Raw genomic sequence first — 12,328 nt, 5'->3', positions numbered from 1 at the left:
CATTACTTAGTTTCTGATATAAAATGTGTATGGAAAGTGTTAAAGCTACCAAGTTCAATATCTGTGAAAATGCACATTGAAATAAGTATGTCACAATACAGCTACTCAAAATGGGTTTACTGTGTTACATAGCTGTATATTTATGCCTTCCATGAATAGTTTTAGTAGTAGCACAGTTAACTATTATAATAAAAAAAATCATATAAATCAATCAATTCTATTAGCTTCTAACATGTTTTAAGGTTTTCGCTTGATTTTCAATTTTAACAGACATACACATAAAAGTTAGCAGAATTAAAATGAGAAGAAAAACAAAGAAAATCTCACTTTCGATTGGCATGTGTTTTTATCTTTAGCCAAATATATTCTGTGAATAGTTCCAAAGGGCCGGAATAGCTCTTGTAAATCAGCTTCACGAGTATCCTCAGAGAGATTCGTCACACGGATTGTAGCAAAGTCATCTGAATAAAGAAATCAATAGTGAGACAATACAATATATTTACATAAACTACTGATATAAACATTTCTTGCTGACCAATTGACATCCTAATATTTTAAAATTATAGACATATCGATTTCTACTGTAGATCTGAAGTTTTAGGCTAGGAAAATTAAGTGCTTCACCTAAAGATATATCTTCTGTCGAAGAAGCATTTTGGCCTGTGAAATTACAACTACATGATCCAAAATTATACCTTTATGTGTGCATGTGTGAATCAGTATAATTATATGATCATAAATACTGAAGCATTTAATTTTGATGACAAGTTTTAACTAAGCAAACAGTCATCATCCTTTAACGCCCGCTTTCTATGCTGGCATGGGTTTGACTGAAAAAACTGGGGAGCTACACTAGGTTCCAATCTGGTTTGGTATGGTTTCTACGGTTGGATGTCCTTCCTAATGCCAACCACTCTAAGAGTGTAGTGGGTGCTATTTATATGCCACATATATGTTTGTGAATGTATAAATGTTTATATTCCCTAGAATCAATGTAACATGTAGCTCTATACTTTTCAAGCCCAACAGAATAAAAATCCCTTCCTTGAAAAGCAAGTAAAGATTGATGAAAGGAAGGGCATATGGCTGTAAAGTACAACCTCATCAATTAATATTCATCTAATCCATGCCAGCATGGAAATACAAGACACAAAATGAAGATATGACATTAAGGTTGAGAAGTTTGATGCTCAACCACATGGTCTCAGGTTTAGTCTCATTGAACATCATCTTTGGAAAATGTCTTCTAATATAACCCTAAGCCAACCAAAGCCTTGAGTGGATATGGTAGACAAAAAATGAAAGGACCCCTATCATATGTGCATGTGAGTGTGGATGTACCTCCTTGCCTTGACATCATTTGGTTGCTGTAAATGAATGTCAGTTACATAAGCAGTGTCATTCGGTTTCAATATTCTGCATAAACACGTTAACCAATGGGAGAATATTACTTTGCTAGGAAACAAGTGAGAGTTGGTGGCGAGAAGGGCATCCACCTATAAAAAATTTGCTTCAATAAACTCCATCTGACTCATACAATCATAGAAAAGTAGACATTAAAACAATGATGGTGATGGAAATATATATATAAAATTAAGAACACAGCAATGTGTGGTTAAGAAGCTTGCTTCCTAACCATGTGGTCTTGGGTTCAGTCCTACTGTATGGCACCTTGGGCAAGTGTCTACTATAGCTTCTATCCAATCAAAGCCTTGTGAATGGATATGGTAGACAGAAATTGAAAGAAAACTGCCATGTATGTGTTTGTGTGTATCCATGTCTCAACATCGTGTAATCGTTGGAAATGAACATCATCATACTAGAGATGTTGTCTCCAGTCTTCTGTGAAAAACATGTCAGGTGATGGGAAATATTACTTTGTTGGGAAACAAGTGAGAATTGGCAACAAGGGCATCTGGTTGTAGAAAAATCTGCCTCAACAAATCACATCTAACCCACGCAAGCATAAAAAAGTGGACATTCAATGATGATGTTGAGCCTCACAAGCAATGATGATGGGCTGAGATGTCTGGTGATATGAGGTTCTTGCAAGGACCTGACCACCTCAGCAAAAGTTCTGGAAGCACTGTGCATTATGTGCTCTCCACCCACACATTACACTAACCCCCACCCAATGAACCAAACTACATCTTACCATGTACTACACTTGCCCCCAACTCTGGCTTCTGCAACCCAACACTGTTTATCATCTCTCTTCTTTCTCCATGTACCTTCTCTACAAACTTTCGTCACCAGGCATAAAACTATCTCCTCCAATATACGCACCCTCTCAGCTGAGGGGCTCTATGTCTTGATGGCCTCACCAGTACCACGTAAAAAGCACTCAGTACATTCTGCAAAATGGTTGGCATCATGAAGGGTATCTAGCCATAGAAACTACGCCAAAGCAGACACTAGAGCCTGGCATAGTCCTCTAGCTTGCCAGCTCCTGTCAAATCATCTAACTTATGCCAGCATGGAAAACAAATGTTAAATAACGATGATGTTATGCATAAAACAGAGGCAGCTATGTGCACAATTGAAATGTTATATACAAGATATGCTCAAGTAAACAAACATTCTTTAAAATATTTGAGGTTCACCAGGAAAACACTAAAACAATATATTTACCTCGTTTGCTATTGTTCATTGATTCTCCTCGTCCTTTGTTGGCACCATCACGCAAACTTGGTGGTACATATTTGCCAGTTTTTGATGCCAATGAACCAGCAGCACTACCAGGAGTTGTTGCATCTTGTTTCTTCTCTCCTTCCTTGAGATTATCTTGTAATGGTTGTAGAGTGTCCTTATAAGGACATCTGGTAGTCCAATGATCTCCTTTACAAATACGGCAAGTAACAATTTTCTGAGATTTTATTTTCAGAAGTGGGTCATCGTCTGTTTCAATTTGGTGCTGAAAATATTTAGAAAGTACTATTTGTCAAAAAGCTGAGTCATGTACAATTCCGTTATGTTTGTACAAAAAAATTAACACATTGTTTTCAAAGGAATTTTCATATTAATGCTTTACCATCCAGATTACTGCCAAATGCAAAGCTCATTTTATACACACCCTTCTGAACTGATCATGCATTATCTTATCAAGATTTTGAAGAGGTCATTGTTTACGTTTAGAATGACATGGTAGAGTGTGAGAGGATGCGTCTTGCCAGCTTGAACATAAAACACGCAGAACATTTGAACTGGATGGGGCTAGTTTAAAATCTAAAGTCTTAAGGTAATTTGAAGCAGGATGCAATGTATTTTTCTGACAAGAATATTGAAGAACTAATAAAATGCAATACAATTAGTATATTCCGTAAGTAGACAAAGGGTTACATACCTCTTTACTGTTCAAAAATGACATGAATATGTCTTCAGAAATAATCGTGTTTGCAGGGTTAGGACCTGGTGGATCACTTTCAGCAGATCCAAACTTCTTCCATTGCTGAAAAAAGAACAAATATGGTCATAGTATAGCTAAAAAACAAGACAGTGAAAATAAGAATTTTACATAAAATTCATTAGCTGCATTGTTGAACCTTAGCATAGCAAGTCTTCATATTAAGACAAGTTTATCATCTATTTATCAACTACACCCTTTTGTTACCATATTTCTGTTGAGATGCTCTGTGTTTCTTTTCAATTAATTTTAAAATAACAAAGAATTTAATAAAATAACTTAGTTATCATTAAGCTAGTGTTAGGAACATAAATTGTGACTAAAGTTTGGTGGAAGATTTTGTGCAACAAAATCTGTCTTCTAGTGAATCTTGTATCGAGCTCTAAAACTAACAGTCAAATCTCCTGCAAACAAACTGTCTTCTGACTAGGTAGACCTATAGGTAAAGATGTTCAAAACATTTTTGTAATGTATCCAGAATACATATCACTCTTTTTTTAGGTTAAACAGCTAGTAAAAATATTCTAGAGAGAACAAACTAGGACGTACTCAGCTTCAAAAATCGAGTAATATGGGAGAAAATCTTACACTTGTATTAATACCAGACAACTGTTTTGCCTTTGTTGACTATCAACAAACATGGCATAATCTGAGTCTGAAAGAGATATAAGGCAAGACTGAAAAGTTCATAGGGTGACTATGAAGGAGTGATGCTAGAACCATGAAATCTTGCATGCATTAATTTCAATCTCCTTAATAACTGCATTGTTTCAAGTTGGATCAGGTAATGAGAGGTATCAAGTTGTTGGATTAGGAAATGAACGTCACAGCCTAACTAATTAGGGAGAGAGTCAGCTTAGATGAGACACAGTTTGGGTTCGTGCCAGGAAAAAGCACCACTGATGCTATATTTCTGGTAAGACAGCTGCAGGAGAAATACCTAGCCAAAGATAAACCTCTGTACCTGGCTTTCGTTGACATAGAGAAAGCCTTTGACAGGGTCCCCCGATCCCTTGTCTTGTGGTCAATGAGGAAACTAGTGATAGATGAATGGTTCGTGAGAGCTGTGCGAGTCATGCACAGGGACGCCGTCAATAAGGTGAGGGTTTGCAATGAGTAGTGAAGAATTTCGGGTAGACGTAGGGGTCCACCAAGGTTCAGTCCTCATCCCCCTCCTATTTATCATAGTCTTCCAGGCAATAACAGAGGAATTCAAGACAGGATGCCCCTGGGAGCTCCTCTATGCTGATGTCCTTGCTCTATTTGCTGAGTCATTATCAGAACTAGAGAAGTTTCAGGTGTGGAAGCAAGGATTAGAATCGAAGGGCCTTAGAGTCAACCTCACTAAAACCAAAGTCCTAATAAGTAGGAAGGTAAACAAAACACAAACCCCTTCAAGTAGATGGCCCTGCTCGATCTGTAGAAAAGGCGTAGGTAGAAACTCCATAAGATGTACCCAGTATAAGCTATGGACACATAAGAGGTGCAGCAATATCAAAGGAAGGCTAACTAGCAAGATAGTTTTTGTATGTGGCAAATGCTCAGGTGCTATAAACACTGAAAATATGCAGAGAACAAATTCTGTCACATTCCAGGGAGAAAAACTAGAAGTAGTTGATCGCTTCCATTACCTAGGTGGCCAAGTCAGTGGTGGGGGAGGGTGTACTGAAAGTGTAGCTGCTAGAATAAGAATAGCCTGGGCAAAGTTCAGAGAGCTTTTACCTCTGCTGGTGACAAAGGGCCTCTCGCTCAGAGTAAAAGGCAGACTGTATGACGCATGTGGACAAACAGCCATGCTACATCGCAGTGAAACATGGGCCACGACTGCTGAGGACATGCGTAAACTCGCAAGGAATGAAGCCAGTATGCTCTGATGGATGTGTAATGTCAGTGTGCATACTCGACAAAGTGTAAGTACCTTGAGAGAAAAGTTGGACGTAAGAAGCATCAGTTGTGGTGTGCAAGAGAGACGATTGCGCTGGTATGGTCATTTGGCAAGAATGGATGAGGATAGCTGTGTGAAAAAGTGTCACAGCCTAGCAGTTAAGAGTACCTGTGGAAGAGGTAGACCCAGGAAGACCTGGGATGAGGTGGTGAAGCACAACCTTCAAACATTAGGCCTCACCAAGGCAATGACTAGTGCCCAAGACCTTTGGAAATATGCTGTGCATGAGAAGACCCAACAAGCCAAGTGAGACCATAACCCGTGACCTTTACCAGGGGTGTAGCCAGCCCACTTATGTGTACCTTTCCTTCTTTGGACACAAAACCCTGCTTGCGAAGACCTGTTGAGGCAAGTGAAATCATACCAAATTCAACAACTGGCACCCATGCCAACCTCTCCTTCATTGGACACTAAACTCTATTTGCAAAAACCTGTTGGGGCAAGTGAAATCGTAACTGAACCAAATTCGATGACTGGCACCCGTGTCAGTGGAGCGCTAAAAGCACCATCCGAGTGGGATTACTACCAGAGCAGCGGTCTGGCTGCCATGCTGGTGGCACATAAAAAGCACCATTTGAGTGTGATCGTTACCAGCGTCGCCTTACTGGCACTTGTACCAGTGGCATGTAAACAAAACATTCGAGTGAAGTCGCTGCCAGTGCCGCTGGACTGACTCCTGTGCAGGTGTCACGTAAAAACACCTTTTTGAGCGTGGCCGTTGCCAGAACCGTCAGCCTGGCCCTCATGCCGGTAGCACGTAAAAGCACCCACTACACTCTCGGAGTGGTTGGCGTTAGGAAGGGCATCCAGCTGTAGAAACTTTGCCAGATCAGATTGGAACCTGGTGCAGCCATCTGGTTCGCCAGTCCTCAGTCAAATCGTCCAACCCATGCTAGCATGGAAAGCGAACGTTAAACGACGATGATGATGATTGTTTCCAGGCAACTAACACCTGACTCTTCAAAGAAAACTATAACAGTAACTAGTAGCAACTTCTCAGGAAAATTTGGCATCTTGGTGTTATCAAGTACCTGCTGAAGAATGATTTTGCTCCCATGGTTGCTACATTACGTTCAAGCTTGATCAACAATGCACAAGTGAACAGCTGAATTTAGTAGAGGAAGGGAGTCTTGAAGATAACTCATGGTCTGGACGTTCTACAATAGTCACCACCGAGGAAAACATTTGTGTTCACTACATGGTAATGGGTGACAGACAATGGATTATAAACCAAATAGTCAAGGCTATTAGCATATGCCACAAGAGAGTTGAAAATATTCTACACAATGAACTTGGCATGATGAAGGTTTCTGCTCAGTGGGTGCCACATCATCTGATGCACCAGGCTGATCACATCATGGGAAAATCTGACACTGAGGAAGATCCAGCTGGTTTCCTTGAAATTTTCATAACCCAGGAGTGTTAGCTTTATCACTTTGAACTAGGGACAAAAAAGGCAATCCATGCAGTGGAAACACCCCTCTTCACCTGCTCCAAAAAAGGTCTGCCTCTGCAGAAAGATGATGGCTTCAGTTATTTAGGATGCAAAAGGCACTGTTTATTCTTCAAAAGAGTCACCATCAATGGAGAGTATTATGCCAACTTTCTGAGGCAGTCACAAAAGGCTATCAAGACTAAACGCCCAGGAAAACTGATGAAAGTGGTCTTGATCTTGTTTCATCAGGACAATGCTTCAGTATACAAATTTTTGGTTTCAATGTGACTATGGCATTGAATTGGTTGATCACGCTCTCTATTCTCCTGATTTGGCCCCATCTGATTATCATCTATTCCTCAACATGAAAAAAATCTTGGCTGGGAACCAGTATTACAGTGATGTCAAATCTGCTGTTTTGACCAACAGCATGAAAGCTTCTCCACCAATGGGATCCAAGCACTGCAACACTGATGGAAGAAGTGTGAGGACAGCAACAGGGACTATGTTGAAAAATATACCTCATTTGGTCAAATTCCATTAGAGTATCTTGGTCAACTTATGAATTTTTCAGCTGACACCTGTATATCAGAAGTTGACACTAGATAGCATAAAATATGAATAGAAAAGAGAGGGGATAATATTTCTACTCCCTTTCCTTGCATTTATATGTCAAATATAATTAAATCTGCAGAACATAACTTTTTTAAAAAACCTAAGATGAAAGAATAAATCAAATGATTCTCAAAGTGAGAGATCAAAAATTAATAGCAAAATCAACTGAATAGCAAGGTTTTAATAAAAAAACTATTCATGGAACATCAGATCAATTTACTTTGCTGCTGTAGATAAATGCTGGGTCAAGAGTTAATCTAGGTGATGAATTGATAATTTTTATTTAAAATCATCAAGACATTCATCTGTATACAATGTTCTTGCAGTTTGATACTAATTGGAACTTATACATTAAAATAGAATAGGATGAAATAGTACTCAATCTGATACAATCACATTCTTGTGTATATGCTTATTTAAACACACATCACAAAGGAATTTTTTTTAATGAAATATCGAATGCGAATGCAGTTTCATAAAATAAAATTAGTGGATGTAAATGTAATTGAATTTCTAGTAAAAGAAGTTGAGAGAAAGAAAAAGAAAATAATAAAAAGCAAACCTTTCGCCTGGCAATAGATTTAGTGAGCTTTTTTGTTTCAACTCTGTAAGATTTGATAACCTATAAAACAAAATACATGAATAAGCAATATCATCATCATTTAACATCTGTCTTCCACGCTTATGTAGTTATATTAAACTCAAGACTATAAATAGCTTGGCATTCCAAACCATGTTTGTTGTCTTCAATTTAGTCACAGTAATGATTGCACATTCAAACCAAGAGAAACAAAAATGGTCGAGAGAAAAACAGTACGAGTTAAATATACAGGGAGCCAGTCTTTCAAAAATAGAATTTCTAATATTTCCTAGACTATGAGGTAAAATAATTTAATGAATTAAATTTGCCAAAGCAGTTAGTTCAAAGATAGAAAATACCTTCGTGATTTAATTCAGTAACTGTAAACTCTGTGGAGTTGAACTAAATTGCCAAAATGAACACAAGGAACCTATCACAACTGTGATATTTGCAAATCATGATAACTCTTACGTCCACTTTCCTATGATTCCATAGGTCAGATGGAATTCATGCAAACAGATTTTCTATGGTGAGATGTCCTTCCTGCCATCATTTTTCACCTGTTCCTAAGTTAATATTTCCCCATGGTTGAACAAATTTACACGGGAGATTGGAAATGAAGACTCTGCTTGTGTAACAGTGCCAGTTGCTTCAAATTATCACATAATACTAAGACAAGAAGATGCAGTCATACACACACATTAATAGGCTTTCAGTTTCTGCCTACCAAATTTACTCAAGGTTTTGGCCAACCTGGTTGTATAGTAGAAGACACTTGCCCACGGGGTCACACAGTGGGACTGAACCTGAAATCACAGAGTTGAGAAGCAAACTTCTTAACCATGAAGCCATGGCAGAACCTAGTATAAATGTAATGTTTTAGCTAAAAATAAACACTGCACTTAATATGCTAAGAATGCACCATGTTAATTTTGTAGTCAATCAAGCAACAAACTTAAATATGTCAAACAGCAATACTGATTAAATAGGTGTTAAAATCAATCTTCAAAAGTAAACACAGATGCAATGGTAATTGAGTCATAAATTCATGACTCAATAGATTGCTGTCCACATGGTTATATTTTTAAATGCTAACTTAAGGCACTATTTCACATATGATAGATTCATATAAATAAAACAAAATTCGTGTCATACCTTAATGTGCTTCCCTAAGTCTTCACTCCAATTGACTTCTGTGATTTTCTTCAGTCCATCTTTCTCTTCAATAGTTGCTTCACCCGATTCTCCAGGAGCTAGAATTATTTCGTCTTCATTATCTAGGTTTAAAAAAAAATACATATATTTTACACTATTACAAAGCCAAATATTCGTGGATGAAGGAAGAATAGTCAACTTTCATTGCTAGTCCCAGAAAACATTGAAATAAAAATTTCATCCACCTAACACTTAAGATTCAATACTTGTATTTATCTCTGTAAGGCAAGATAAGTGAAAAGTAAAATCAATTGTTAGGTTTTGAACTAAGAACACAACTAAATTCTTCTAATGCAATTTGTTGATCCTGCCATCAACTAATAATGATTATTAAGAAAGCTACAAAGTAGAGAGTAAAGTAAATTACATTGATTCCATAATTGACCAGTACTTATTTTATTGAGACCACAAATATGAAAAGTCAGCCATAGGATCTGAACCAAGAACAAAAAGGAATGTAACACTGCAAAACATCCTGTCAGTCAGGTGCTATACCACCGAGTAATAAAATGTGAGGAAAAAATATCCATTGGGTAATATGAACAAGAAAAAAAATCATTATTGTACCTATGGCAACTTATCTTCTAAACCAAAAAATATGTCGTCAGGAATGGGATGATCTCCACAATATCAGGAACTTGTAGAGAGGGTGGCCACTGGGGATATGGGCCACTTGATTTTGGTGTGAAGGCGTTTTCTATGGTGATATCAGGGCCGATGGCAGTTTGCCAAATGACACTTTTTTTTGTGTGTTTCTATCTAGTTAAGCTTGCTTGCCATTTTTTGGTGGAAGTATATTCTATTCTGCCTGTTTTGTTTGCAGTTACCTGGAATACCCTGTATTTAGACACTGAGCTGTTATTTGATAAGTTATATATGATTAATTCTATTTTAGATAAACATTAAAAGACAAGAAACGAGAGAAGCATCTGATTATGAAAGGTATGATGTGTACAACTGTATTAATATAGAATTTTAATACATGGTACTTTGAGCAAACAAGCACAAGATATAGGTAAAGAAAATGAATTTGACTGAAACACTAATAGACTTTTGACAATCAGAACAATAAGAATACAAGTTTAAGAGGTTTGGAAATGTCATTTCACACACCTGTCAAATGAATGACTAGGGAAAAGCAGAAACTTGAGATTTTAGTGCCGAAATGAACATTTTTTAAAAATCGTTCTGACGAAATATGATACTTCTAGTAAATCTAACATTTTAAAAATAAATGTAAATATTTTGAGAGAATTGCAAGACTTGACTGATTCTGACGAAGGATATCTTATTAGCAGACAATTGGTACCCCCAAGTATTTATTGTTGTTTAAACATTTCCATGGGGTGTCGAAGCAAGATACAGTGGGTTTGTATTTAAAAGGCGAAAGAAAACTTAAACGATGGTTTATTTTTTACAATATACATGATTTCTTTCAAATATAAAAAAAAAAATGTTCCGTTGAATCCATAAAGATACATACTTTTTCAACTGTCTTGCGAGAAAAACAACAAAAAACACCACTCGATTCTAGCAAGACAATGCTGTTTTGAATAAATGAGCAATTCATCCAGCCTCTTTAACCAATTGCCCTAAAATCGGTCGAAAAATATGAAAAAATGCTCACCAGATATTGTAAAATACAACTAAGCACTTGTAATTAAAGACGGGTGCGTAGTTAAAGATGTATCACTGAATCAGTTCATTACTTTCATGGAATGTATAAAATAGCAACTGCAAGCCTAAATTAAATGAGAATTTACCATAGAATTTCCGGTTCTACTGTAAAAAAGCTCGAATAACAAATCTGAACTAGTTTTTTGTTGTGCCAATGTCCAACATAGACTATCATTATACTAAAAGGACTGAGGCGAAATTTTTTTGTAAAATTTACATGTACTTTTATTCATTATATACCATATAGCTTATCCTAGATATTGATGCGATCGTGTACTTATACGACAAACAAATATATTATTAAATTTTATATATCAATTATTCAATTCTATCTATACTAACAAGTACAATTATGTCCAACTCACAATCTGCGTCATTTTTCTACTCGAGACAAAAGCTATCGTGGCAGAATCATTTGTGTCGGACAAAAGTGCTTTGTGGTATTTAATTACGACACTTTTATGTTTTCAGTTCAAATCACATCGAAAACAATTTTGATTTTCAGCTTCATGAGATTGATAAGATGGCAAATAATTTACTAAGGTTAATTTATATTCCAATAGTGCAACGGAGATGGAGAAGGACCCAACAATATAAGATGTTAAACAAAAGATAACGAAAAATCTCCAGCATAGACTGCGAAGAAATCTATCCTCTTTAATTGATCCAATTAGGATAGATGCAACATGAAGTTCGAAACTGAGAAAAACAAAAAAAAAAAATCCATTGAACGGCGCCATTTAGAATCCGTAACAGAAGAGAACCGACAGCTGGTTAAAGTGTGGATGTGTATATATTTATAAACATGAGTGTATGTGAAATATCAAAGGAGAGGATGGGATCCATCAGGAAAAGGTTCTTGTTTTAAAATTATTTCAAACATTGATAAAAAGTTAAAATAGTATTAATGAATTCTGACAGCTGTAGGAAAAATAGCGAAATAGTAAAAGCATGTGGTGAAAGAAAATCTTTACACCGGCTGCTTTGATAATATTATGCCTTTAATAGTAGCTTGACAGATGTATCCTACTTTATGTTACTTATACCATTAACTAAAAACTGTGGAAATGAATTAACAAAAGTAAATTTAAATAGAGAGATTACAGCAACAAAAGAATATGATAAATAATTGTGGTCATTTACACCAAAATATAATTTGTGCGAAATAAGACGTACCTTCGTGTTCAACCTGTTCCGCCCAGCTCAGTTTTCCTCTGGTTAAAATTAAGAATCACATATATTAATATACGCAATCAAACGAGAAAGTATCTATTTCAACATGAAAGGACATTACAATGAATATAAATATAATGAAACACTTACGCATTCATAGTGAATTTCTTTTGAGAGCCACCACAACCTGCCGACTTTTTCCTTATGGCAACCACACTACCACAATGCACCACACTTCCGGTATGACGCAGAAGTTCAATTACTCTGGGAAACAAATTTTAAGTA

The 12,328-nt window shown here is 36.6% G+C and overlaps 1 protein-coding gene across 2 annotated transcripts in view; it reads right to left on the bottom strand.

The window, feature by feature from the left end:
• Positions 1-12,328, bottom strand: part of LOC106869106 (eukaryotic translation initiation factor 3 subunit G) — a 13,777-nt gene extending 1,449 nt beyond the window's left edge. Inside the window, exons 1-7 of one of the 2 annotated variants that reach the window (XM_014914646.2) lie at positions 12,194-12,328; positions 12,047-12,084; positions 9,134-9,255; positions 7,961-8,020; positions 3,344-3,448; positions 2,632-2,914; positions 328-461 (exon numbers count right to left, since the gene is read on the bottom strand). In XM_014914646.2, coding sequence (XP_014770132.1) covers positions 328-461; positions 2,632-2,914; positions 3,344-3,448; positions 7,961-8,020; positions 9,134-9,255; positions 12,047-12,084; positions 12,194-12,201 — 750 coding nt within the window. In that variant the 5' untranslated portion in view covers positions 12,202-12,328. The remainder of the gene's footprint in view (positions 1-327; positions 462-2,631; positions 2,915-3,343; positions 3,449-7,960; positions 8,021-9,133; positions 9,256-12,046; positions 12,085-12,193) is intronic. The other variant, XM_052978492.1, reaches the window with a different exon arrangement.

The sequence above is a fragment of the Octopus bimaculoides genome, chromosome 2 (genome assembly GCF_001194135.2).
Source record: "Octopus bimaculoides isolate UCB-OBI-ISO-001 chromosome 2, ASM119413v2, whole genome shotgun sequence".
Lineage (NCBI taxonomy): Eukaryota > Metazoa > Mollusca > Cephalopoda > Octopoda > Octopodidae > Octopus > Octopus bimaculoides.
The sequence above is the reverse complement of the archived record's forward strand: the minus strand, read 5'-3'. Positions and strand labels throughout refer to the sequence as shown.